Source organism: Suillus paluster (genome assembly GCF_016628075.1).
Source record: "Suillus paluster strain FC165 chromosome Unknown EDB91scaffold_23, whole genome shotgun sequence".
In the NCBI taxonomy this organism is placed as follows: domain Eukaryota; kingdom Fungi; phylum Basidiomycota; class Agaricomycetes; order Boletales; family Suillaceae; genus Suillus; species Suillus paluster.
The window spans coordinates 152062-179103 of NW_024537583.1; the positions used below are offsets into that span (position 1 = coordinate 152062).

The 27042-nt window shown below is 48.7% G+C and overlaps 11 protein-coding genes across 11 annotated transcripts; 6 read left to right on the forward strand and 5 right to left on the reverse strand.

The window, feature by feature from the left end:
• Positions 1 to 1491: 1491 nt before the first annotated feature.
• Positions 1492 to 2050, forward strand: EDB91DRAFT_1248001 (uncharacterized protein; the record flags this gene model as incomplete). Its single annotated transcript, XM_041322874.1, has 3 exons — positions 1492 to 1575; positions 1612 to 1704; positions 1754 to 2050. The coding sequence occupies 3 exons, from the start codon at positions 1492 to 1494 to the stop codon at positions 2048 to 2050; spliced, it is 474 nt and encodes a 157-aa protein (XP_041177575.1).
• A 539-nt stretch (positions 2051 to 2589) lies between these two features.
• EDB91DRAFT_1280849 (uncharacterized protein) lies at positions 2590 to 4214 on the reverse strand (the record flags this gene model as incomplete). The annotated part of the gene is made up of 7 exons (XM_041324729.1): positions 2590 to 2887; positions 2943 to 3448; positions 3501 to 3580; positions 3636 to 3710; positions 3772 to 3816; positions 3947 to 4055; positions 4146 to 4214. The coding sequence occupies 7 exons, from the start codon at positions 4212 to 4214 to the stop codon at positions 2752 to 2754; spliced, it is 1020 nt and encodes a 339-aa protein (XP_041177576.1). The 3' UTR covers positions 2590 to 2751.
• A 93-nt stretch (positions 4215 to 4307) lies between these two features.
• On the reverse strand, positions 4308 to 6268 carry EDB91DRAFT_329692 (WD40-repeat-containing domain protein). The gene is made up of 7 exons (XM_041326879.1): positions 6046 to 6268; positions 5921 to 5981; positions 5600 to 5869; positions 5200 to 5550; positions 4833 to 5146; positions 4744 to 4779; positions 4308 to 4679 (listed from the first exon to the last, which is right to left on the reverse strand). The coding sequence occupies exons 1-7, from the start codon at positions 6147 to 6149 to the stop codon at positions 4523 to 4525; spliced, it is 1293 nt and encodes a 430-aa protein (XP_041177577.1). The 5' UTR covers positions 6150 to 6268; the 3' UTR covers positions 4308 to 4522.
• Positions 6269 to 7027: 759 nt separating this feature from the next.
• On the forward strand, positions 7028 to 7911 carry EDB91DRAFT_1248004 (uncharacterized protein; the record flags this gene model as incomplete). The annotated part of the gene is made up of 3 exons (XM_041322875.1): positions 7028 to 7109; positions 7146 to 7626; positions 7677 to 7911. The coding sequence occupies 3 exons, from the start codon at positions 7028 to 7030 to the stop codon at positions 7909 to 7911; spliced, it is 798 nt and encodes a 265-aa protein (XP_041177578.1).
• A 2108-nt stretch (positions 7912 to 10019) lies between these two features.
• On the forward strand, positions 10020 to 12170 carry EDB91DRAFT_1237127 (cytochrome P450; the record flags this gene model as incomplete). The annotated part of the gene is made up of 14 exons (XM_041321547.1): positions 10020 to 10097; positions 10137 to 10204; positions 10264 to 10360; positions 10412 to 10548; positions 10604 to 10729; positions 10778 to 11027; positions 11079 to 11204; positions 11255 to 11357; positions 11411 to 11497; positions 11552 to 11586; positions 11636 to 11682; positions 11732 to 11854; positions 11904 to 11933; positions 11981 to 12170. The coding sequence occupies 14 exons, from the start codon at positions 10020 to 10022 to the stop codon at positions 12168 to 12170; spliced, it is 1497 nt and encodes a 498-aa protein (XP_041177579.1).
• A 12-nt stretch (positions 12171 to 12182) lies between these two features.
• Positions 12183 to 13315, reverse strand: EDB91DRAFT_1130530 (uncharacterized protein). Its single transcript, XM_041318604.1, has one exon. It carries the CDS (start codon positions 13032 to 13034, stop codon positions 12423 to 12425), a length of 612 nt encoding a protein of 203 aa, XP_041177580.1. The 5' UTR covers positions 13035 to 13315; the 3' UTR covers positions 12183 to 12422.
• Positions 13316 to 15245: 1930 nt separating this feature from the next.
• On the reverse strand, positions 15246 to 15551 carry EDB91DRAFT_1052580 (uncharacterized protein; the record flags this gene model as incomplete). Its single annotated transcript, XM_041313689.1, has 1 exon — positions 15246 to 15551. A coding segment is annotated over one exon (306 nt), but the record flags the coding sequence as incomplete, so codon positions are not given.
• A 1122-nt stretch (positions 15552 to 16673) lies between these two features.
• Positions 16674 to 18280, reverse strand: EDB91DRAFT_1248008 (glycoside hydrolase family 5 protein; the record flags this gene model as incomplete). Its single annotated transcript, XM_041322876.1, has 9 exons — positions 16674 to 16831; positions 16886 to 17061; positions 17113 to 17283; positions 17336 to 17415; positions 17475 to 17577; positions 17627 to 17724; positions 17775 to 17992; positions 18041 to 18109; positions 18163 to 18280. 9 exons carry the CDS (start codon positions 18278 to 18280, stop codon positions 16674 to 16676), a joined length of 1191 nt encoding a protein of 396 aa, XP_041177582.1.
• Positions 18281 to 19686: 1406 nt separating this feature from the next.
• EDB91DRAFT_1130542 (WD40-repeat-containing domain protein) lies at positions 19687 to 21075 on the forward strand. Its single transcript, XM_041318605.1, has 5 exons — positions 19687 to 19750; positions 19806 to 20219; positions 20275 to 20363; positions 20416 to 20754; positions 20804 to 21075. The coding sequence occupies exons 1-5, from the start codon at positions 19702 to 19704 to the stop codon at positions 20978 to 20980; spliced, it is 1068 nt and encodes a 355-aa protein (XP_041177583.1). The 5' UTR covers positions 19687 to 19701; the 3' UTR covers positions 20981 to 21075.
• Positions 21072 to 22630, forward strand: EDB91DRAFT_1130544 (pyridoxal phosphate-dependent transferase). Its single transcript, XM_041318606.1, has 3 exons — positions 21072 to 21699; positions 21752 to 22011; positions 22067 to 22630. Exons 1-3 carry the CDS (start codon positions 21172 to 21174, stop codon positions 22518 to 22520), a joined length of 1242 nt encoding a protein of 413 aa, XP_041177584.1. The 5' UTR covers positions 21072 to 21171; the 3' UTR covers positions 22521 to 22630.
• Positions 22631 to 22634: 4 nt separating this feature from the next.
• Positions 22635 to 26421, forward strand: EDB91DRAFT_1130545 (peptidase C19, ubiquitin carboxyl-terminal hydrolase 2). The gene is made up of 5 exons (XM_041318607.1): positions 22635 to 22985; positions 23042 to 23286; positions 23337 to 23451; positions 23502 to 25964; positions 26025 to 26421. Exons 1-5 carry the CDS (start codon positions 22845 to 22847, stop codon positions 26232 to 26234), a joined length of 3174 nt encoding a protein of 1057 aa, XP_041177585.1. The 5' UTR covers positions 22635 to 22844; the 3' UTR covers positions 26235 to 26421.
• The last annotated feature ends 621 nt before the right edge of the window (positions 26422 to 27042 follow it).

Genomic DNA, 27042 nt, shown 5'->3' on the forward strand with positions numbered 1-27042 from the left:
TGAACCATATATCCTAGGGGGTGTCAGGAGTATATCCTACTTTCAGGCCACATTATTGCGCTGCTGATTTAAGGTCAATGTGCTCTGCGGATTGAGATTAAATCAAGCGAATGAGGCAGAGGCAACTTAGAACAGGCAACCTATAACAGCAAACGTACAATATCCAGCGGACATGGTAGAGAACACCAGTTGTCAGATACAAGGCTGTCAATATAAGATCGATGCTATTTCCTGGGGGTTGACTATGAGCGGTTCAATGAAAATGAGCTCACAGGCTTCATTCCAATAACAATGATACTAATAGCAACTTGATTCAGTACACGACTGCACCCTGATGAAAAAGAGGACGACCCCCATGATGAGCGACTACTGCCGTTCCAAGGAGGCGGTGCACAGCCGGATCGATCACTTGTTCTAGTACTGCCTCGGACTCACCTCTCTGACTGCATACTCCTATATCTATACAGCATTCGATCAGGCTCGAGGGGTCAGCCTACTAATATGTCCTCGAAGGCCGTGAGTGAAACACTGCAGCAGGATCGATCTCTAGTTCTAGGGGACTAGGACTGCCTCGGACTCACTCTGACTGCATACTCCTATATTTGTACAGCACTCCGGTTCGAGGATAAGCCTAATTACTAGTTTGACCTCGAGAGTCCAAACAGCGTGAAGGCAACAAGTCGACTTAAAGTTACTTATATACAAGTGTTCTTCTTGCCTTGTGCCGAAGTGGCGTAATTTTCGCACGCTCTAAGATGCTTCATTCACGCCTGCGCTCAAGTAAGTCTTTAGAATCACAGATTACAATTGAAAACATGCGCGCTGTTCTATTGATATCAGGTGTCTCCCCAAACGGCTCCCCTCGCGAGTTACATTTGCTACGGAGCTGTTTAAACTCGTGGTTGTAATACCTCTTCCTTTACCACCCTTGAACGTGCTTACTATTCTGAACCCTGGTTTTATCCCGCGCAGATACTAACGCCTGGGAATCAGCGCTAGTAGTCATCACATGGCTGAATTCCCGTACATGTGGGCATCTAGTTTCCCTGCTGCCGTGCAATTATGCGCGATTCCGGCACATCCGATTTCACCATTCGCGGCACGCCTCCCCCGTTGAGAGCACTTTTTTTTCCAGTGCCTGGCCTTTAAGACTATCTGTCGCGGAACGAGGCCAAGCCGACATATCTACCGTGCACGTCCCTCAAGACATTGAATTCATTGGCTACATGAGACTACACGATGGTTTGGTGCCTTCCATTCTTGATGCACGAACCATTTACACGTAGATTATGGCAGGGTTGCCACCACTGACATATGGGTGTAGCGCATTCATTTTATTGAACTGAATTGAGTCGGACTTCATAACGCCATGCCAAGAGGTCTGCCGCAATCTACTCAGTATTCCGATGAGGCCCCTCTGCTAAGGCCCCTCTGTTCTTTGCTAGCATTTAAAGGACGCTGCTAGCCTTTTAACTCTTCTCTTGAATCGTCATGTACTCGAAACTCATCAATGTCGTACTCGTCTTCGCTGCTACTTTCGCTGCGACGGGCGCAGTCCCTAGGGACAATGTCAAGGTATGTCGTCGCTTTTTTTTGACTACGTCAACATAGAAATCTCAGCATATTAAGGCCCGGGCCTCTTCCACTGGCTCAACCACTCAAGTTTCGTGCAACGGCTACAAGCCTTGGATGGCCAACACTGTAGTGAGTGTTACTCATTTCATGGTCTTCCTCTGCTCAATCTCTGGTACAGTACAGCGATGGCTCCCAGGTGATTTATAACAATCAACTGTGGACCGCTAAACAGACTCCCAGTGGCTCTCCCGAGTCTTCCGATGGGTGGACTCAGTACGGGTATTGCTACCCACTCTATAGCAAAGAGGTGTATTGCAATTATGTTCCTCAGTGGAACAAGGACACTGCTTACTCTGGGGGCTCCTGGGTGATTTACAATGGTCACCTCTGGATCTGTATCAAGTCTGCGCAGAGTTATAACCCTAGCAGCTATGCCGATTACTGGAAGGATTTGGGTGCTTGCTACTCATACTAAACGCTTTACTGTGTACCCTTTAGAGAGTTACCAAAAGAACGGTTCACTTGGAAGGATCTCATTATCATGGAGATTGTTTCCTTGTCATGCTCACTATTTCTTTGAATACTGCTGCAAGTATTGAACGTTCAACGTTCAGCGCTTACCGTTCCCCCATGGACAATTGTCCAAGGTACTATGCTTTCGCCTTTTCCACAGTGCCAACCGCACGCAGGAGCAAATTTCACCCCGACATCTACCCCGACCGCTAGTTTGTTCAGTGTCTTTCATTCTCAAGTTCGACATTGACGCCTTCTGCGACTGTTGTCGGGGCAGCAAGAGCTGCAGTAGTCAGAAAAGTATAGGTGTATGCAGGCAGACCAGATGCGTCTCAAGTGCCCGCAAATTCTGCGATTGTAATTTGTGATACAAAGCCATCTCTACGATGCCATGAAGTCCGCGCGACATGGTAGAAAGCTCAGATATTGGCCCGTGCTCTCAACTCGTGTACCGGGCGCCTCGGACTCCAGCTTGGCCCGAATCCAGAGGGGGGTGTATAATTTAAAGTCCAGAACACAGCACACATTGCGATTCTATCGTACTGTAGGATACATCTCCAAGTCACATAGGATGACTTCGCGTGGGCAAAATCCCCTGAATCATTTGTAGACACCGATGAAAAGTGGATAACAATAATTTGACCAGCTTGCAACCGACTATTACTATACATTGGCCATATTCACCTGAGCAGGCATCTCCCCTCCCAGTATCGCCGCAATCAGATTCTGTGCCGCACGAGTTGCCATTTCTCGTCGAGTTTCTAGCGTAGCACTTGCGACATGAGGCACTATTACACATCTGCATCGCACACATCATTGCTGAGACGATAAAATCAGATAATGGTAACACTAACCTCGGCTCTTTGACAAGAGGATGATCAATGGCGACATTAGGTTCTCCTTCAACAACATCCAGCCCAGCACCCCATATCCATCCTTCTCTCAAAGCCTTCGCCAGAGCGTCTGAATCGACCAACGTCCCGCGACTCGCATTCACAAGGATACTCGTCCTTTTCATCTTCCTAAGTAGCCTCTCGTCCACGACGTGATACGTGTCGCTTCCTCCAGGAGCAAGTATAAAGAGAACGTCGCTCTCCCGCGAAAGTTCATCGATGTCGACCTTTGAGACAGCTTGGAGGTTGTGTTGTTTTGCGAGCGCAGCATCCCGAGCGTGGTTTGGAGGTGAGGATGGGTTTGAGGAATATAAACAGTGCGTGATGCCAAAGGGAACTAAACGAGCGAGCGTTACTTGTGCGATGCGTCCAAAGCCTAGGAACCCGATTTTCCTTGTGGGGGACGCGGCTGTGGTACTGAGTTGAGGTCCGCATAGGCTAAAAGGGGCCCACGAGAAATTGGGCCACTGACATAACTCATTCAGCACAAGAGACGCCCCAGACATGCAAATTCCTAACCTGTCCCTTTTGCACAAGATCCACGCCGACGCCGCCATTGCGGCCAGCCATGAGAGCGAGCATGACCGACAGATCAGCAACTGCATGTCATGAAGTTAACCTGCTTGTATTTGTTGGTTCAGGTCCCTTGCCCACCTGCATCTGTCAGGACGTCGGGAGTATATCCCACTTTCAGACCACGTTGCGCTACTGCTTTGAGGTCAATGTGTTCTGCGGATCGTAATTAAATCAAAGCAAACGGCATCGAGGCGATCTCGAACAGCAAACGTACCATACCCAACGGACATGGTGGATACTACCTTCAAAGAAGGTCCAGCTATCAGACACATACCTATCAGTACTTAGCTAGAGATAGTACATGTCGCATACGTACCCTTGTCTAGCAGCTCTGCATTAACCTAGTAAGAAAGTCATCAGTGAATCTACTACGACTCCTCGAACATCACACAGTGACCGCACCTTATCCGTGAGCATCACAATCACCCCGGTCGCACCAGGTATATTCTCCATCAACCATGACCGCTCACAGGCTCTGTCTTCCGGCCAGATAACCAACTACACCTCTAATAGTGAGCTTCACCATCACTGAGTAACTGGAAATTAACTTGCATCTAACTCTGGTCTTGCCTCAAGAAGGGACATAACATCAGGTCCGAGGTTGCGACATACAACAACTTTGAATCGTTCACTGTGGAGATGAGATGCGACAGACATCAGTCGCTGGGTGAGTGCAGAGAGAGTTGCCATTGACCCTGATGAAGACATTTCAGCCTGTCGTTGGTCTCTGCTACTACTCGAGTTTCAAGATAACTGGACGCCAGAGAAATGTTGAAATCTAATTGGACTACAAAAACATCATGAGAAGTTAGAGCGTGTATGAACGCTTCAACTCGGTCCGCGCGGCTTGCCGTGTGGACTCATCACCTGGTTCGTTCACCTTGCGTTCACCGGAAAGGAATATCATGGTGGGCAAGATTAGTAAAAGAGCATCAATAGCCTGCCGAGCACTATATACAAACGACCTATTCAGCAACTGCATTTTCGTCCATCCTGATATCAGCATCTTGAGCATCTTCCGATTGCTCGACCCCAATGCTCCCAGCAGGTCTCCAGACATTACCAATGGTTGCTTTCCACAATCGTACACGACCATCGTTCCCAGCGGAAGACAATACGGTCCTGGGAGATTTCGGTTCGTATTAGCTATGCAGCATATTACTTATATCTGGAGACAAAAACAAACCCTGTGATATTCCACTCAACACGACCAACTGCCGACCTGCATGCATCTAATTAGGAATAAAGCCACGAGGAGGTGTGTATTACACATACTTGTGATGGTCGAAATCTGCTACTATTGCTGCCGACCATTTAGGATCGCCGCCTTCTCCTTCGATGTCGGGTTCTTCTTCTGCAGGCTTAACTCGCCATATCCTGACGTGTCCATCACGACCTCCAGTGGCTATAAGGTGATACGATCGCCCACATGAGGGCGCCCACGCCACCGACGTAATCGCAAATGGTGTTGGAGTATCTCCGTCGCCTGCAGGTAAGGTTCCTGCCTCAGCAGGCAACCCCGCTGGTGAAGGAGATGGGTCTAAAGTGAGGAGAGTCGTAGGTCGACGAGAGGGTGATAGTTGTATGATCTGTATTTCCGGGTGAGTGAGCAACACGGCGAAAATACACATTGTGGCAATACTTTGATGGCACCAGATATCCCACAACCAGCCGCGATGATCTCCCCCCAATATCTATCCTTACACCATGATATGCACCACCCCCCATCTGCTTCTCGATTGCCCATCCCGGGTCGTCCCTGAGGGGCTGGGTTCTGCGATTGTTGCAAAGCTTGAGCGACAAGGGTTGCAGATGCACCCTCAAGAGTGGCGCTCGTTTGTGTGGGTGTCGCAAACGCCACAGAGTACGACGACGATAGTGATACAGATGGGAGCGTTGAGACATCGACTTCCTCTGAAAGCTGCCATGTGGCTAGCGATGATTGTTCCAAGCACTCGTAGACGCGAACGTTATTATCGGAAGAGACAGTTGCCTTGTAAAAGCTCTCATAAATCTCCAACTGGGATGAACGACTGACGTACCAACTTCAACCCAAAATGATGAGGGGCAAATTCGACTGCACGGATGGTGCCTCTTGCATCCACCAATACAGCTCTTTCCATCCATCTTGACGAACCACAGGAAGCAGCCTGGGAGGACCCGGCGTTAGCACCATTCGGTTGGGAGTCAGTTGTGGATGTAAAGCTGGTTTGCTCCCAAATCTTGACCGTACGGTCAAAAGAGGCTGATGCGAGTATGGTCCCAAATTCTGGGTGAGCCCAGCTTATTTTGGAGACGGTAGCGTCGTGAGCCTAGCATGAACTGGTTGATAAGCGCAAATACGCGTCTTCCGATCTGCTCGCCTTCCAGTCGTCTTCGACGTTCCAATTTCCATTACTCTCATTGAGTTGCCAAACTTTGATTCTGTGAAATCAGGGTAAGCCACTCCGTAGAAAACGCTTGTAATAATAATAGGAGCAAGGCATACCTCTGATCGAGACTGCAAGTAGCCAAGCGAAGCCCGTAGAAATCATAGGCTACGTCTGTCATAAGATCATTGTGCGCGCTCTGAATGAGACCAGTTTGTATCATGGTTCTCCCAAGTCAGTCGCAAAAGTCGAGTGGGGTGGAGGAATTCAATTACGCGCTGATGTAGCAGTAATATTGTTCAACTTGCCATTCAAGTGTTGGTGTCCAAAAAAGCTTGTGGCACAAAGCTTTAGGATTCAACAAAGACAAACAACCGTCCTGCCGACCCCTAGTGAGCTCGGAGCTCGGCGCCGGGTGGATATTATGTGTACTATAACGAGAGGGAATTTTATGTTATAAGTACAAGTAAATGTGACTGGAGTTTTTGGATGACGTAGGAATTTTTATCGACTCAAAGAACATGGCGTACAGCGCCGCCGCGTACTAGTAGTCTGACGCCAAAGTGCGCAGTATATGTAGCCTACGGATTCAGAAGTAGGTGTACATTCAACCTTGCCACGCACTCATAAGCGCGTCAATCCATGAATCAGATGACCTGAAGGAGAAGCACTTCGATGTAATATAGAATCACTAGCGTCCAGTGTATGATTTGGAGAGGTGACTTTGAAAAAGGGCATATTCTTGCTGTCTTACCTCGCGCATTTAAATCGAGTTTCAGTCTACGCAGATTCAAGGCACAGTTCTGGACAAGCACATCTGTTCTTCTTGTCTGAAATTGAGTGTCAGTTAAATAGGTCCCTATTAGCAGAATTGAGACTACCCTCGAAAAGCAGGGCAAAAACGCGAGGACGTCTGCCGCGTCTAGATCCCCCCTGCCATCAAAAAGTGGAATTTCTCGAAGAGACTCGCACTCTCCAAACAAGCCTCACTGTGATTTATTCGAATCGAATGTCCTTGCTCTCAGGTCCTTGCCAACGGAGCCTCTGGAGCAAATATTCTGTATCCTTACCCCCCACCAATCCAGCATCAAAGCTTTTACTATGTCTGAAAGCATGTGTTGCTCATTTGACTGCAACCTCCTTGCTCGTCATAACCTTGCCCTCATTGACCAGCATCAAGCTAGTGGGGTTCGCATCCAATTGCTCTAATGTGCTTCAGCGTATAAGAGCGCCCATGTGAAGGCATTCACACTCGGTTGCAGCTTCCCGACAATAATCGAATTTCCTGGTCTCCTTGCTACTGTCTCTGCACTACGCGCACAGAATGCGGCAGAGGTAGAAGCGTATCTGCAACGCCTACACCGACTCTTCATCAGCATACGACACAAATCTAATTATCGCTTGCCGTCACTGGTCATACGGCTGGCCGAGATGGAGTCCGCCCTGGACACCAATGCATTTTGTAACCAGGGCGGCAACGCGTGCTGGAACCCGAATTGGCACCTGGTCTTCCATTACGCAGTACCTCAATGGGGACGCGTCACACCTGATGACGTGGCATCCATCTGCAAGGTACTTTGGCTTGACAGCGTGACGGATGCGACCGTGCAATCCAGTGCAGGAGAATTGTGGTTCCGCCAAAAGCTCATCGGGCAGATGATGTCTGCGCTGCGTTCTCTGAGCATACGTGATTCAACTCTGTCGGCAATCATAACGGCGATTAGGCCCAGCAATTAATTCAAAATCGAAGAGCTGTTGGAACTCCGTTTGAAGAGCTGAAATTCAAGCAACGCAGAAAGCATGCATGGTGGCGCGGAGACATCACCGATTTGACGAAGACGTTCGAACAAAGGGGCAGAATGGGCTTGAATCTGCCGTCCTTGAAGCTGGTAAGGTGCGTCAGCGAACGCGGGGATGCTTTAGAGAGCCTGAAGCAAGCTGCTATACGTATGGGTGTCAATTACACCGATTCGGATGGATTTTGAATCTATCTGGACGAAGTAGAAAAAGGGCACTCAAAAAAGCAGCCAAGCGAAGCCCTAGAAATCATATGTTACTTACATCTGGCACGAGATCATTGTAACCGCTCTGAGCTAGCTCTGAACTAGTTTGTACTTATCTGTACTAATTATGGCTCACCCAGCACTGTAACGATATCGGTTCGCGCTCGTGAGCGACGCCTCTTGCCAGACGAGGAAGTACTCCATGTACGTCGGCCGTGGTCGCCAAAATACAGCAAACTTTGGAAGTGGTAGCTGGACAACAAAGGTCCGGATGGAGTGATCGTATTGGAGTGATGTACTCTTGATGTGATATGGCACCGATTACTATAATGCGAGTTGCATGTAGTGCTGATAGGAGAACTTACATGTTCTCGCGCACAAAATCTTAATGATATTGAACTTCTCGGGTAGATCAGTATGCGTCGCGTACATCACCCTATACGTCCAAGATGGCGTCCGTTTTGAGCTGGCAATTCTGTGTAAATACTAGGACAAAATGATAGAGAAAAATGACATACCATACATTGGAAGATCCGGAATGGACCCTCTCGCAAACTGATGAAAGCCGACCCCTTCCTCCGCTAGTTCACACGCTCAACATCCCTCAGCTGCTCACGAGATGCGTCGTCCTTCAACGTCGCAAGAACCTCGTGGAGTTGGAAGCCTGCACATGCGGACGTGATGGGGGGTATCGTTATACGGAAGTTGAGGTCGCCGAGGAAGAACAGGTGTCACATGGTATTTGGGGAAGAGGAAGGAGATGATGGGAGTGTAGGGCAGAGAAGAGAACTAACAATATTGTGATCATAATCCACCATCCGTTGAGCGAGCTTAGGTTCGTGCACGTTAAGGTGAATAACACGCACCTGGAAAAGCGTTTGTTCGGGACACAAGTCCAAGAAATCGTAAATCTCATGCGTGAAAACCTCTCCAGCTTTGCTCCCTCCATTTGAAGCGCGGAAACATATAGCAACAGTACCTTTGTTACCCATGTAAGCTAGACCCGTCCCGACGGCACATTAGAAACTGGGCGCGCAACGTCACCATCTCGTGTGTTCACGAGAAGCGCCAACGTCCATAGCCTTTGCGACAAGTGTGTAGGACTCCCTACCCAGTGCATGGTTCTCAATTTGACTGCAAATATGCGCGTTTTTATCATCGATCACACCTCCCACTTGTTGGATATATTGGCATGTCAGAGTAATGGTGCACGAATACGACGACGTACGTCTATAAGTGAACCAGTGGGTCCAATGTGAACTTCGGGCAGCCACAGAAGTTCCAAGGACCCAGTTGCAACCATATCTGTTGCACGTGGCTCCGTGGAGAGGTTTAAAGAAGTCCGAGGTAAGCCAGCACCTTTTACAAGCTTTTATAAATTACAGGACTTTGTCCTTAGGTTTGTGTTATGACTCAACCGTGGTCTGGACTTGGTGCAGCGCTAGTACTCCTGGTCCCATCTTTGCTTTGAAGACTCCGACTCCCACGGTCATGTCCAGCAGAAGGATTAAAGGAACGACTATGATCTTCATTCTATTTGGTCTGCCTAGGGGAGACTAGGGATACCGGAGGCTTGCTAAGTAAGTACTTACTCTCTTTACCCGCAGTGCACTAGTATGTCAATAGTTGTTTCCTGATTGAACTTATAAACCTATTGTTCTCCCCTAGCGAAGTACAGCAGAAGAGTTATCCTTCAATTTCCGCCGGTTCTGCCGAAGGAATTGCCATTCAAAAATACTTCTGCGTATGTCGTGGCTCGCAGAGTCCCGGAAGACGTGGCACCAATGGAATAGAATGAGAAATTTGAAGTAAGTAGGATTGCAAAATGAATTGCCCAGGTCTCCGTCGGCATCAAGTTGGCATCATTGGGTGTATGTTATTACCGTCAGAGGTGCTATCTAATTTGGACTTCTCTTGCCACTTTATTGGTCGAATGAACCATCGCAGGTCAGCAGTGTCATATACACACCCCGGGTAAAGGTGGCCAGCTACGATTGGCATGTGGTACGTACATGATAAAGAGCCATCCATCACTTAAACTTAGGATGTGTTCCATACTTGAACTCTCCCTTGCGCTCCTTCCATTAACCATGCCGCAGCTGCACAACTTGTGCATTTCTGACAACACGCAACTTGTCCTTGGTGCTGCAGCTTGTCTTGGTGTAATAGTAGGTGCAATTGCTTGGGTTTACCTTCCGAAATCACAGAGTGGCCTGCCTCTCCCACCGTCCCCTCCCACTTGGAGATTTTTTGGGCACATCATTCCGCCTCGCAAGTAAAGTTTCACACTTAACTCATCGCTTTTGATACTGATTGTGTCCTATCGTTGATAAGCCCATTTCTCACCGTAGAGGGATGGATTAATAAGTACGGTCCTCTGATCACCATTCGGTTAGGACATGTGAACATCGTTATTATCGGACGTTACAAAGTCAGTAACTCCGCCAGAGTTGTCATATCCAGGCTCAATATTCGGTTGCAGGCCGCGGTAGATATCATGGAGAACCAGGGCAAATCGCTAGCTGATCGCCCTCGCATGGTTGCTGCTGGAGAAATTTTTAGCGGCGGATTCAGCATCGGCTTTGCACCCTTTGGGGAAAGGTTTCGTCGTATGCGTAGGTTAGTGATCCGCGATACTTTCCCCCATCTTATCTTCCTGTTCAACGTGATGCAGAGCACTTCATACGCACCTCCAGCCTAAAGCAGCTGAGGCTTATCAGCCCCTGCAGATGTCGCACGCGAAGCACACTGTCCTTGACATCCTTGATGACCCATACAACTTCCAGAACCATGTGACAACGTAAGCATTTTCGCATATGATAGTACATTGCTCACAGGCGTTTTGAAGTTATGCTGCGACGATAGTTATGAAAGTTGCATACGGGAAGAATACGTCCACGTCTGCGACTGATCCCGGAGTTATTGAGGTTAATGAACTCATCAAGATGATTATTAAAATCATCCGCCCTGGTGCTTACCTAGTGGATTCGATCCCTTGGCTCCAATACCTTCCTTGGTATGGCCGGGACTTAAGACGGGGGTTTGAGAGGAACATGAAACTCAATGCTGGTTATATGAACCGCGTGAAAGGGCAAATGGTATGCGTTGGGTTGCCAATCTTCATGTACAACCTCTGAGTTGTTCCGCAGCAGAGCGATGTGGACATCGGCCCTTCGTTCGCGAGATATATGCTAGAAAGTGGTCATCTCTATGGTTTGTCAGAGGCTGAGATGGCCTTCCTTGCTGGTGCCTTTTTTGGAGCTGGATCCACAACGGTGAGGTGTTCTGTTGTCTCCGAACATGTGTGGCTCATATCAGGGACCAGACTTCTGCGTCAATATGCACGGTGTTCATAGCTGCTGCATGTTTCCCCGAGGAGCAGGCAAAAGTTCAGACAGAGCTCGATGCTGTCATCGGAAGGCACCGAGGTAGCTCGGTTCCCTAATGCAATTCTATGGATTCAACTATTTCTCCACTAAAGCGCCGACCTTCGCCGACCAACAATCCCTCCCTCGCCTGCAAGCCTTCATTTCTGAAGCTTTGAGATGGAGGCCCGTGGCTTCCGGTGGTAGGTATTTTCGTCATGGTTTTGTATCTGAAGTTAATAATGTTCACCCTGCAGGATTCGCTCACCAAACAACCAAAGAAGTGATTTGGGCAAGTAATATCGCCGAAATACATCGTACAAATGATGATCTGGCATCAGGAGAAATATTGTATTCCAGCTGGGACTATCGTATTCGGCAACCATTGGTAAGCGTTGTAATTCAAGTCGCGAAGTACATAACGATTATTGTCTTAGGTCCATCTCTCGAGATCCAGAAGTCTACCCTGAGCCTCACGCGTTCAAGCCTGAACGTTGGATTGACGACCAAGGTCACCTGAGAGACGATTTGAAGTTTTTTGCCTACGGGTTTGGTCGGCGGTAAGCCCCGTCTTTCAGTTGTTGATTCTTTGAATGACATTCTTTCTAGTGTATGCCCCGGTCAACATGTCGCGAACAGGTAGAAATATCCTTCCACGCACTTCGTTTTCACTTCGACCAAGACAGATCGATATTTATCAACTTTGTCCTTATTCTCTGGGCCTTCCGGCTCGCTCTGGATCCTACGCAGCCGTTGGATGACATGGGGTACATGAACGGGGACGTAGTAGGACGGCCATGCGCAATTGAGTTTGAGGCGAGAATTCCAGAAACGGAGCTCAGGCGCATGATGCATGATTATCCTGAGGTTGCATAACGAAGAACACCAGGCTTGTCACGATTGTGAATTATGGTGTATCATAGACGTAGTGTACATTTCGTTTGTTGACCTATCACATCTGAGCTTTCCGCATGTGGTTCCTCCTACTCTTCTCCGCTCCCCACCTAAGCCTTCACTCTTGCCATCGCGAATATGGCGCCCGACCCTTCTTTGCACCTGCAACCCCTTCATTCGCGTCTGTAAAATCGAGCATTCCCCAGATAGGCAGATCCAACTCGCCCTTGACGATCATCCGACAACGCGCAAGAATAGCGGGTGGAACCGGGGTGAGGATGTGCGTGTACGATGAAGTAGGCGAGATAGCGCGAATGAGAGCAAGACCATGGCAAGTGGTGTTTGAGGGTACGGGCGGATGTGTGGCTTGGGTGTAGGGCAATTCTCGGCGTCGGAGGGGTTGGGATATACTGGGTCTTCGGTCCCTGGCTCGCATTCGACAAGACCAACAATCGTGCGGTTCAAGACGTTGGAGATCTCCGAGGGGATCACGTCCTCGTATCCTGCGCCGATCAGGATGACCTGGTCGAATGCCTGGCTCCAGTATACTTCATACGGATACCAGGCACAAAGAGGGTGAGAGGTGTCCCATTTAGTCGCTGTTGTTTGACGAAATGGAGTTGATGGGGGCGGTGTATTAGATGGGTATATAGCGTGGAAGTAAGATAAGATGCTTAAGTTGCGCTGGTCGACGGCGTTAAAATCTGTACTCGTTAAGCTTTGGCGATATTGCTGCAAGGGTGTATTGGAACGCCTTGCTTGGGGCAGATTGGTTGTAAAAAGCATCATAGGTTGGCAAAGTGGTTGGCCATCCTTTCTCTTCAGGACCGATGATCTCGAAGACATGAGTAGGCTCAGCAAGTTCCTCGATCTTGGCGTTCAATTCAGCACCAAGACCCTTCGTTCATCCCATAGTATTGACCACCAGGAGGATAATATCAGTGGCCCGCATATCGGTTGACTCGTCACCAGGGAGGAAAGTTTGAACCTCGGCGAGTTCGTACGTCCGAGGAGCGCTTGGATAGCTGCGAGATAGCGTGCCGGACTGCACCGCGGTGAGGTTGCGCCAACGTAGTGCGCTCGGTATGGGAGAGTCGGATGGGTGAAAAGTGGGCCTAATATGCAAGAATGCATCGAGGGTTCTATGTTGAGACAGAAGTTACAACTCACCAAATATTATGTAATTAATATTAATGTTGTGCTGTTGAGAACATTTAGAACAACCAAACCCCCAGGTGTAAATTCGGATTGCTCTACATCGCATTCGAGATATGCGACACGTTGAAATCCATTAACGCCGGTATCAATCTACGCAAAACTGAAAACTTACCTTGCCAGAGGCCTGTTCAAGAGCGTCCGAGAAAACCTACTCTTTCCAGACTTTTTCGGACCCTTGACGACATATACAGAAAGCGGTGTGGGGTCTGCTTAGGATGGTGGCATCTCTGCAGCGCTCAGGGCAATACTCCATGATTCGGGCAGCACGAACGGTAGCACGTCCTTTGTGGTGTGTCACCTGCATGGCAGGACCGTCAAACGTGATCAACGAGCTTCCGTACATTTGAAAATGCGCACGTACCAAGTTCACGCCAGGCCGTATGACCTCCAATGAACATCGCTGCTAACGCGAAAGATCACAAACCCCATCGAAGACACGACACGCGCATCCGAGTCATTCGACCGAGCCAGTATCGAGCAATTGAATCGCTACTACAGCCCCGCCATGAATAGTTCTGACGCGAGGAGGAAGGGAATGCACGCTTGAGTCGTCTGACACAATGCATCGTAAAACGGGAATGGGAGCGGAACGAGGAGCGAAGATACGGTGAGTAACCTTCGAGGCAGACAACGTCACGCCGAGTCATAATATAATGACTCTCTTCTTTCTGTCATGGTCTGGTTAGAGGAGACTAACGCCGAGCACAGAAACGGACCCCTTCAAAACAGTAAGATTGTATGTGCCTAAAAGCGCGAGGGTCTCCTCCCGGTCCATGCAAAGCACGGAAGTCTCATTTTGCAAGCCCAAGGCGCTGACTTCATCGACAGAGTGTTCGTAAAAGTTAAGATCGCGAGTGAGCCTGAACGTGGAGTTTGGACAGTCGGGAAGGCTGAGCGCGAAGGGAATATAATGGTGCCGCGTTCCATGGAGAGACCGGTGCGTCGATTGCTGTGCATAGAGCTCATATTTTTCGTAGATCTGGTCTATTGCACGACAGATGAAGCCAAGATCATCCCATGCCAAATCTCGACCTCTGGATCAATGCCTTTTCGACAAGTACCATGTCAGATCTCATCCTGCGCAGAACACCTCAGGTCTCGCCTATGCAGATGAAATTTGTCGTTACCCACACATTTTTTTCCGCTGTCCAAACCTGGGACAGCCGGTGTTCCCTACTTTTGATGCGTATTGGCCATTACGGGCTTCCACTCGGTGTCCATCCTCCACGACTTACTATCGTTGCGTTCTGGCACCTAAACTAGGGTTAGGGTTTGTCACTCCTTCTCTTAACCAATACTGATCAAACTTCAATCTTGATCATCCTGACTCCGGGCTTTCAGTACAAAGGTTCATATGATTGGTGATCAGTGACTCAGTGGCATCCGACATAAGGAGACCCGACTAAGCCCTGTTCTTTGTCACGAGCACCGAGTAATCGGTAGTTAACTGCCCCTCGATGAAAGAGAAAACCCTTTTGGTGCCCGCCATATACATGTTAATGTGGATGTACGCACTCGGAATTGATAACGCTATGGTGCATGACTGTGCGGGTGTGTTGGATTAGCTATGCTTCTAGATTGGCAGTTGAAGAAAATAGTTAAATGTACTCGTAGCGTAGGACTCAAAAGAAGAAATTTCGAGATGAAGCTTCGGAATCGCCGTTAACTTGAGCAATGAATGAATTTAACGAAGACTCTAACCATAGATAGAATGGACAACGACCACAAGAGTAGTATCGGGGTGATTCCAACAACTTGAAGTACAACGAGGATGGAAAAGGCAGATCCAATATCAACGGCGAGTAAAATTATACTAGATGAAAGCAATACGACATGGAACTACACACCGATATGAATGAAAACAATCCTCTGCTCGAGCGGTACTGTCCTTTTGGCAGCGTATGCAGCATGGTTGAGTGCAGAGGCTGCCTTCGTACAGTCCATGACATAGACATCCTCATTCGAATCCTTGAACATCTTCTCGTAGAAAGCTTCGACAACATGTTGTGCGACAGCATCATCGACAACCAGTGTTCCAATGACGCTCTTGAACCCTGAGAACTGCAAACCAGCAGCGAGGTGGATAACCTCATCGGGTGTCTCCTCATCGCCGACAGCGGTATGACACGCTGATAAGATTGCGAATTCAGCATGAGGAAGGGTCAATGTGATTTTGATGATCCCGACACAGAGCTAGCAATGAGACATCTGGTCCACGCCCGCACATTTATCATCACTGCAACCACCCTACCTTGTGAACTCTGCGTTTCTGGTTTCGCTCCTCTTCTGGACTCGGAATGCTTGATGCTCAATCCATTCGCACGCGTATACGAATTTCCATATCACAATCTAGTCAGATTCGAAACCCCGGCGTTACGCAAACTCACTGTGGGTAATGTGGTGCTCCATAGCGGAGATGTGCCCAGGATGAAAGATCTCATAAACCTACGTATGAGACACATGAAATCCAAGCAGAGTTGTTTCAGATCTCTCAGTGTCATCCAGGAATTTACGTCCTCGCAAACACTTCAACTGGAACTTCTAGGACGTTTTGTTTTCACGTCATGGTGGATTTCGAAGATAGTTCCGTCATGTACAGAGCCAAATGTATGAGACAGATTGCACCTGTGGTACTGACTTGCGCTGCAAAGAAATGTCTGCTTCAGAGTCCAGACCCGAGACCAAGGGTTGGGGTGCCAAAGCCCAATATCGGATATGCACGCGTTTCAGGCAACGTGCGTAGAGTGTTTGAGACCAGTTTCAGCTACACTTCGAAGGTCGCATCATGTGCATGTCCAACCGAGATTGACGATCCCTGAGTCACAATTCGAGATCAGCGCAGAAGCGGATAATGCAAGTACGAACGGAACTCACCTGAAGATCAATGTTGGAGTTCCGAGATTTCGGCTTATCATATGGATTCACAGCGCGAAATGCGAGGAGCTCATGAGGCGGATGAACAAAACGCATCCAGAGTCATCCTTGCAAAGCAGTTTATGTTCACCATTCCGTCGTTCGCTTACATCGATCAGATTGCATAGGACCTGTCACTAATTATCCGTCGATGGTCCGCATCACAGACGCAGGTTGTAAAGAGAGCACTAATGGGAACGACTTGTGAGCATGCAGACCGTTATAAAAATCGTTCATCTAGCGTCAATTACTTTACATGCGGATGTTACATGGAAAGACGTTCCTTCGACCGAGGTTAACTCGGTCATTATTACAGTTACATGCTATTGTTAGTTAATGTACCATACAACAAGCTCATGCAACGGATGCAACGAGCATGTTGGTCATGGGCGACATGGCCATCGAGACCAAGAGTGTGTCATTCCAGCCAGTGCCGTTGTAGTAGGGCACCTGGGACAGTACATAGTCTGCGGCGAAGGAGCCAGCTGACCAGCCAAGGTAGCCAAGGATGACTACAAAGGACAACACATTGACTTTTGTCAGAGCACGGCAATGGGAAAACGTACCATCAGAGTTAGCAGCCTGGTAGCCAATCTGCTGTGATATGTAGCCAACACAAGAGTCGACGTTCCCACCACCAGTCTCAGTATTGAGGGCCTGACGGCCATTTTCACGGAGCCAGGTGGACAGAGGGTACCATGCGTCTTCGATGTTGTTGGTCACGCATGGAGCGTGGGTGCCACTGAGTGGTAAGGATTAGCGGAGGCATAGGCAAGAAAATGATTCCACTAACGAGTTGTCGTAGTCGAGGTACTTGTGGACATCCATAATGAGGTTGGTGATTGTGCCGTCGGGGTTGCGCACCATGCCAAGGGCCTCAGCAGAACCGCTGGAAACGAAAGTCTGCGCAGAGGTATAGTTGTTGCCGGGGAGGAGAATCATCTGGGTGGTAGCACCAGTTTCCCTAAACAGATTTTTAGTTGAGAGACCACGCAGAAATAGTCGAACATACTGACCGAATGGCCGTGACCGCGCACTTATTCCCCAGAATTATGAGCAATATTTGAAGTCTGGGAACAAAGAGCGCATACCTGAACTATAATCGTGAAATCACATTGTCAGCAGGGAAAATATCCATCAAGAGATGACTCATACCAGACTCTGCCCAAGTGTAGATGTCCTACGTTCGGCAACGTTAACATCGTCTCTTGGAGAATTTTGCGAGTGACTCACTGGGATATCATGAGGTTCATTCATACTGAAAGTCAATAAGTCAGTGGTCCCTATTCGCAGCGGCCATCACATACACCCCAAAGATGACGTTCGGTTCATTCTTCCAGTACGAGGCAATGTTGTACCAGAGCTCAGCGAAGATTTCGTTGCTCGGGCCACCTTGTCCGATTATCTGTTATCGGATTGAACGTCGTTCGTAATAGCAGGAGCACAGTCATTAACCTCTCCGTCGTACCTGGCGTAGTTGTGGATATCAATCTCACAGAGAGCGCCAGTGCTCAGGCAGTCAGACACCAGCATGTTATAGTTGGCAAACTGAGTCTCATTCAAGACACCAGTCATCTGGTTGTACGTGAGGTACTGCCAGCCAACAGGGAGACGGAAAACATTGTAGCCATCATTCTGGACAAAGTGTTGCATTTGACCCAAACCATCAACGCCTGGTAGGTATGTAAGAGTATGAGAGGGTCATCCATGATAAATCTTACCGGACAGTTGGTAGACAGGGGGAACAGTCTGTGAGATGATGCAGGTGCCATCTATACCACAACCGAAGTCTGTGGAACAGGAGTCTACATATGACGAGTAAAGGTAGCGGTATAACACTCACCAAAACCTGCAATATTCACACCTGCAAACCGGAGCGGTGCAAATGTCTGAGCATTGACAGCGACCGTCGCGGTGCTGAGAGTAGCGATGACAAAGTGATACAAAAATTTGATGGCCATTTCACGCGGAAAAAGCAGTCTACTTGGTGGTTCAGCGCATGTCCTATCTTATGTATGTGTTAGACCCTGGGTTAAAATGTTAAAAATATTTCCCGTACAACGCTTCGCCAGGGACAGCCCGCATGATGACTTCTGAGCCGTAGCCGAAGTTCGCGGGAATTCTTCACGAAACCATTGAGCCGGCGCTATTCTCAGAAGACTGTAGTCCGCGATGTAGAAGCTACAGATATTATTGGCCTGTGGTCCTCCAAACTGCTGCGATAAAATATTGGGCTGTCGACGCAATCACGTGAATATCATGCGAGCGGCAAAACATCGCTTCTTTGTCGGGAGTTGGCCCAGGATAGTTCGATAGATCATGGTAGCGAAGGTTTATGCTTTCCACGATAGTGGGCATTTACTTCCGCTTTAAACGCCATTGGGTGGGTAGAATATTTTAGAGAAAACCTAACTGCCTGTTGTTAATAATTGAGTCAACTCTGATGAACTGAGATGTTCATATCCGAACACGGGCGAGGAGAAAACGAAACTCTAATCTATCCACACTCCTGAATTAGAAAATAAGCAACCCGAAATAGCACGCACGAAGTTTCTGAATAGTCATTTACTCGTTGTCCTCGTATTGCTTCTGTTAGTTAGTCCAATCGGTTCGCGTTTCTCAAGGGTTCGTGTTCCGACTCTAGCACACGCAATTATGCATGAAACTCCATGCGAGTTGTGTCCCCCCCCCCACATGATACATAGTACTTACCATATATATTTTGAAAAATTCCGTATCATGCTGGCCACGCAGTTACGCGTGATGCGCTCGGCCATGCGGCTGAGATCTAAACTGAAGTTCACGACACAAGTTCAGAACAACGACACAAACAAACCCCTTTGGTTATTGCGATACATTCGGTGGATGATCGATCAAATCATCCACGGTAGTACCACCTGTCCGTCGATCCCGCTGTCATTGGTAAGTTGTTTTGTTCTCTGATTAGGACCGGGGTCACCAATGCCACTGTCGACACTCCCTTGGAGACAACAATCGAACAAGCAGTTGACTTTGTAGGGGTGATGCACATAACCGGGATGTATTTATGTTGCACTCGGAAGCGAATGGTTGGATTCGAGATGGAGAGCTGACCTTGATATTATAGGCTTAGTGACCACGACAGCTTCGGCCCGTTCGTGATTGGTGTGCAAAGCTCCAGATCTGGCAGACCGCACTGAATCCGGCGAATGAGTTCGCGAGTAAGCCTGCGGGCAGAGTGAACAGACCCAGGCTGCCGCGTTGATATAGTTTGGTCACTGGTGAAATTTGTGAAACTTAAAGCTTACCGAGGGTCACCGTGTGGGGGTTGTCAAAGTTTGACGCTTATATAAGCCAACATAGTACGACACAAACTGATGTGTCAGCCAAGCCAAGCGGTGCGATGGACGTCGATCTACCCTGCAAGCTTGAACTCGTTTCAGATCTTCCAGGTAGTGCTGATTCAGAACAGTAATTTACACCGCGCTGAACGATATTTTAACACAGGGCACGATGAACGTGCTTGGCAGGTGGCATGGAATCCGACCAAGCCTCTGCTAGCATCATGCTCTGCAGACAAATCTGTGCGAATGTACAGTTACCGTCCATCCGACCACGGAAGCAGAGATCTGTCCTTTTCGCATGTGAGAACTATCCCCACGGGACATACGAAAACCGTACGCAGCATCGCATGGGCACCATCAGGCAAAACGCTTGCCACAGGATCATTTGACTCGAATGTCGGAATATGGGAGCGAGAGGATGCTTCGGACTCCGAGGATGCAGGAGAAACTACGGGTGATTGGGAGTGTGTGACTTTGCTAGAAGGTCATGAAACAGAATGCAAGAGCGTTGGGTATTCGAGTTCAGGCACGCTGCTAGCGAGCTGCAGCAGAGATAAGACTGTATGGATTTGGGAGGGTGAGTATTTCTTGTTCTCACCTTACCGCATTGCTCAATGGTCCGATCCGATCAGTTAAACCGGATGCAGATTTTGAGTGTATGGGCGTACTCATGGAACATAGCCAGGACGTGAAATGCGTTGCATGGCATCCTTCGGAAGAGGTCAAATGCCTGCCATTGAAATACGTGTGCGACTGACAGGGGTTCAGGACAGATACTTGCATCCGCTTCGTACGACGATACCATAAAGCTCTACGTAGACGATCCTTCGGAAGATTGGTTTTGTTTCTCGACCCTCTCTGGCCACAAGTCAACTGTTTGGTCCCTTACCTGGTCACCACGAGAGAGTTATCTCGCCTCGTCCTCTGATGATCTTACGATCAGGATATGGAAGAGAGTAGAAGAGCATAAATGGCGGTCCGTCTTGGAGCTGAGGGGACACGAACGAAGTATTTACTCGATCAGCTGGGGAGTTGGGAAAGGGGCGAGTGAGAATCTTGGATGGCTCGCGACCACTGGTGGTGATGGTAAAATTAATGTCTGGGAAATGAATGTATGTTTCATGCTCATTTTGTGTTGCATCGAGACTGAAGCCTTCTCAGGAAACACAGCACATCAAGGATCCTCTGACTGCGAAATTACTCGCAAGCATATCTGGAGCTCACGGTGTCGGTGATGTCAATTCGGTCTCTTGGTGCCCTCGCCCAGATCATGCAGATCTGTTGGCTACTGCTGGTGATGATGGCTCAGTCAAAGTTTGGAGGGTAGTGCCATCTTAGATCTACTACAGTGCTTCTGTTTCATTCATGCAAGTTCTATCAATGTATATACATGACACTGGATATTTTACGTATACTATGATTTCTGTGCGAACCTCGTTACAGAATGACTCGGTCAGTCAAGCCAAAGTAAGTAGGTCCACAGCGTTCATTTTTTCAGAACATTTCCGTTTCCATATCACCTCTTCACCATGCCGATCCTTGGGCTGGCCCCCTCTACCACTCCAATAAAACCCGCGCACTTTGATATCGAAAAAGTCATTCGGCCAAACATCCTCGCTCTCCATCCTTACCGATGTGCACGCGATGACTACCAAGAGGGAATCCTCCTCGATGCAAATGAAAACGCTCTTGGACACTCTATCCCCAGATCGTCCAACCAGATTCAGCAGGAGATTTCGTCGACGCTAGACGCTGACTTAAACCGATATCCCGATCCCTCTCATGGCGGGATAAAATCTCGCATCGCATCTCTAAGATCGCTACCCGGAAATGATCATGTATTTCTGGGCGTCGGATCTGACGAGGTCATTGATCTCTTGATGCGGGTTTGCGTTGCACCTGTAAACGAGAAGATTCTGATCACCCCGCCCACTTACGGAATGTATTCCGTCTGCGCGCAAGTGAACGATATTGGGTTAGTTCGCTGTAACCTCAATCTGAGCGGCAGCGAAGGGGAGGGTGGAGAACACGGTCGATTTAGCTTGCTAGTTGATAATGTGAGTGTCTCATTTTCCATGGTTTATCAAGTGGTCAAACGGCGTGTTATAGATAAAAGCAGCTGTCTTGGCGGACCCTTCTATCAAGCTCATTTTTCTCTGCTCACCAGGGAACCCAACGGGTACCCTGATTAGTCTGGCAGCTGTCAAAGCAATATTGGACTACGAGCCATTCAAAGGTATCGTGGTTGTTGATGAAGCGTATATCGACTTTTCTGGTGAGGGTGCCAGCGCTGTATCCCTGATCCAAGACTATGCCAATTTGTGCGTAATGCAAACTCTGAGCAAAAGCTTTGGCCTAGCTGCAATTAGGTGAGTACGTGTTCACCGGTACGTACTTGGATCTTATGTGAACGATTCCCTTCAGGCTCGGTATCGCCCTTGCACAGCCGCCGTTAATTCAAGTGCTCACAAACACAAAAGCCCCATACAATATTTCCACTCCATCCGCTCAGTTAGCGCTCGCTGCGCTGAGTGAGGAGGCAATTCAAAACATGCATTTGAAATGCCAAACGCTCGTAGAGTCACGGAAACAGCTGCAAAAGTCTCTCTCTCGTCTTTCTGCCCTCGGTGTAGGAGACGCCATTGGCGGCAACGATGCAAACTTCTTAATTGTCCCCATCCTCAATAAAGAAACCAGACTTCCTGACAACGCTCGGGCAAACGCGATTTATACAGAGCTGGCCGAGAAGAAAGGAGTTGTAGTGAGGTTCAGAGGTAAAGAGGCTGGATGCGATGGATGTTTGAGAATCACTATTGGGACTGCCGAGGAGAACGTGACACTGCTTCGACAAATGCAGAGTGCTTTGAATGACTATTAGCTGTGCGAGGCGATGATTCTGTAAACGTTACTAGATCAGAGTCGACCTCTTCTGGGGGGGTTTGCTTGCCAAATAAAGATGTGTTCTTACGTGTCAATAGCATCTCGCGGGTAACTTCAGTATGGCCGGCGCCGCGGTACTACCACACTACGGCGCAGCTGCTTCATTGACCTGATCTATCTGTCCTTTTCATTTGCATGCTGAGGATCATTTCTATCAAATTGCCCGTTGGCGCAGCTCTCCGTTTGACTTAAATCTCATTACCAAGCGCGCTGGACTTCGCCGTTATTTTCCTCGAGTCTCACTTAGAACGAGTCATCTAGAATGGCGAAGCAAAAGCCTCTGACCCCTCAGGAGATCTACCGAGCCCGGAGAGCGCGAGAAGAACGAGAGAAGAACGCACTACTACCGCCGGGATTGTTAAACCATGGTAATACATGTTTCATGAACTCTGTGTTACAGGGTGTGAGTCCATCTTTGAATTTGAACGAAGAATATGGTCCTGATGACTTGCTATATAGCTGATCGCTACGCAATATCTGTCTCATCTTGTCCTATTCCAGGATATCCCTCCCGCCGTCCACCTGTCCGCATTAATCCCAGTGGCGTCTCACCGATCACCTGAGTTGACGAATGGCCATGGTCTAGCAGGTCCCTACGAACGCCCTTGGACCGCGGGATTATACATCGGTGATCGGTTTGTGACCCTCTTGCGGCAGGCGTGGGCCATGCAAGATGACCGACAGAGAAATTATCTGAAGCCCAAGTAAGCGTTGGACCAGTGAAATAGAATCATTACTCATCGTTTGACGTCAGAGAGCTTTTAGCATCCCTTGGGCAGAAATACGACCAATATCTGGACTTTCGCCAGCAAGATGCGCATGAATTCCTGAGACACCTCCTTGATGCAATGCAGATGGAGGAGGTTGACGTGAGTGGCAGTAAGATCATAACCCATTTTCACTCGTTGACGTATCGTAGATCATCAAAAAGCGGCAGCCTTCTGCTTCTATCAAGGGAAAAAAGAGAAAACGCACATCTCCTGTGAAGGCACACGCGTCGCCTAACACTGACACTCATGGTCGTGCGAATATCGGTCATTCACCACTGGGACAGGTTGTCAGCGCGCCGAACTCTGATCCATCGCTCCCAGAGGAAGACACGTTAGCGCCGTTTGTTGACATGCTTTTCGGGGGTAAGTTGGCCAGCATCCTCGTGTGTCAGGCTTGCAAACACGTTTCCCATACATACGAGGACTTCAACGACCTCAGCTTAAGCATAAAGGCTGAGGACTATGCGCGCGAACGCAAGCGGGACAAGCTGAAGCAACTCGCTAAGAAACTGCGCAATATATCCGGAACGGCGCTCAGCGTCATTCCTATGCAGCGATCTTCTTCAGTCCCGGCTACTCCACATAGAGATTCGACGTTGGAGAACCAAGAAGTCGTAGATCCTCATAGACGACGTAGCATTGACGTGGCGGACGTCGAAGTGGCTGCTGTGGTGGAGATACACGCGGACCACGATACCAACCATGAAATTACCACCGGAACAGACGCACCCCTACCCCAGCTCGAACTACACATCGAACATCACCCACCGGAATCTGACAATTCACCTGCTGCAACTCCTGACTTCCGTATTAGCGAGACACTAGAAGCTGAAACCCCACATAAAGGACGGGAACATATAGAGATTAGCGAACCTTCTTTAGGCGATGGTCGCGAGAAAAGAGAGAAGTCGGAAAGCTGGTCAAAGCTTGGGCGAAGAATTAGCGTGTCAGTTGGACTCACCAAGCAATCCAGGGAGGATCGACGTCGCTCGAAAGAAGTGAAGAAAGCGAAAAAAGACGCATTGCATCAGCGTAATGCAAAGGACGGCGATACCTACCCCCGGTCTCCATCTCTCCATACCACAGTACCCACCGTCCAACCTGTTGACTCTCCTGACGTGAATATCGATCGAGAACCGACATCTCTTAGCGCCGTCAACGACATGTTGCAGGCACAACTAGCTGCAGTTAAGCGGTCTTGGTCGCCAGTGCAAAGGTCCTCCCCTTCACCCTCAGCCTCCTCCACACCTCGTTTTCCTCTCATCTCCCGACCACCTACTCCCTCCGTAACAAGCAAACGTCCGAAAGTTCCCAGAACCCCAAAAATGAGTGCTGAAGAAGCAGCTTATTTGCGCGATATCCTAGCCGATATCAGTCCAGGAGGAGCTGCAAGTCCATTTTCTATCTTCAAGCAGACGAAGGATCAGTCTAATGCGGGCCCTTATACCACTCAAAATATGTTTCTGAAGATCCCTCAGCTTGGCGGTCTGGAAGAGTGTTTGAGATTATTTACCTCAGTCGAGGTTCTCGACGGGGAGAACATGGTCAAGTGTCATCGCTGTTGGAAGATTGCCAATGGCCTTTATGAACCCAAGTCGAGCGGACAAAATCAGGAGTCCGATTCTTGCACTGATAGTGACGATGAAAACGAGAGCTCGACTGACGATGATCAGCCCATACACACCCAACTGCCAAATGGGAGCGCCCATCTACCAATGCTGAATCATACCGATCGTCTCAGGTTTTTGATTTCTTCCTCAAGTTCTGTCACTTCCTTTCACGATACTCCTGATAGCCATGATACCCCAAGATCACTCTCGGGTGATACAGCTCTTCTTACCTCTTACGATTCACATTGTAGTATTAAACCTCTACCGCCTTCCTTGGAGCTGATGAACGATGATCGTTTACCCTCTACATCAACACCTCGTCCTGCGACATACGGTGGTCTTCCTATTCCATCGATATCTACCACCGGTCCGGAGTCGCCGATGTCTATCAAGACAGCCAGGCCCATTGCCACAGCCTCGTCTACCAGTTCCATGTCATCCCAGGCGTCTTTGCACGCTCCCACACCAAAGCGTGACAAGGAGAAACATCCCACTAATATAATGGAGAGCGAGGGCTGTTCTGACGAGGAAAGTGGGACATCTGCTAATTTATCTGCTTACTCGGATGTTTCTTCTACTGCTGCATCACCGGTAGTATCACCAAACGTCTCCCACGAGAACCTCACAGTATCTCCAACACCTCACGCACCGCTGAAACAGCTTTCAGGGATGCCTGATTCCACGGGTGTCCCTCTGTCCAAGAAAGTGGTCATGCGAGCCGCGTATAAACGATATCTCATTGCCACTCCCCCGCCGATTCTCGTCATTCACCTAAAACGTTTTCAACAAATGTCGAAAGTTCCCATCATGTCCTTCTCCTCCAGTTTCAAGAAGCTCGAGGATTACGTATCATTCCCAGAATACCTCGACATTGCGCCATACTTGGCACCAAAGCGGGAACAGTATGCGGATGCCAAGGTGGGGCACGTTCGCGGTCGAACTAAACGTCCCGAACGGTGCATGTACAGGCTATATGCCGTCGTCGTACATATTGGGAACATGGTGAGAACTGCACTTCAACCACTAAACCATAGAGTTCACATCTCATCACTGAATCCGTAGCTTGGTGGTCACTATATCGCATATACAGCCCTCCCTTCGGCCACGAAGGAGGATGAACAAACGTCATCGGTAACTGAATCCGAGAACTTGTCGCACACGGATCGACCACATCGTGACTGGGCATATATTAGCGATACCACAGTGCGGCTATCCTCTTTGGACGAGGTCTTAAAGAGCAAGGCATACATCTGCATGTACGAGAGGATATAAATTGGACTCGGCATATTCCGTTCACCTCGTCGTTTTTCACGTATCTTTATCCTTTTTGCTTTCCCATAAGCACTAGGGTGGCCTTGTTTTATCAGAGCTGTATAGCTTGGACTTGAAATTTATATGTAGATTTTGCGTGTGCGTTCACTCCCTTGTTTTCGATTGAGCAAGCAAGGTTTTTGCTGATGAAATTAGGCCTGAATTCGGTCCCCGACTCCCACGTTAGTGGGGGAGGGCTTTGTCGAACACAAACGGATTCTCGTCTGCAAAGCTGTGCTGGCGCTCCCGGTAATCGCCGCATTCGGGTACTGCCAAATTATCCTCTCCTTGCTTTCCTATCATCCACGATGATCCACCCCTCCCAACCCGACGCGAACACTGGGCCGGTGACCAGCCCGTCTAATGAGGCGAGCCATCGACATTAGACGGGCTGGTCACCAGTCTAATTTCCACATACTGCATCAAGTGGAGCACCATTTTTACATTGTGAAAATTTCAAAAAATCCTTAGCAAAAACGCCCTTAGTAGTACGGGTTTAAGTTCCCACTTGCTAAGACTGACTGTCATTGTTCCGACGTTCGCTAGTTCAGGGATACGAACACTCGTAAACTGCTTGTCACTTGACCCTTTGCATGACTGCAAACGGGAGGATGCACCCTTGAACGCAGGTTCGGAAAGTGGTCATACTATTGGTTACCACAACTTCGGTCAACCACTGGTTCGGACAGTTTGCAATAGCTCGTACAATTTAAATATCCTAGATATCTCACCACATATCATTCTACACATATTCTAAGCTACTATAAAG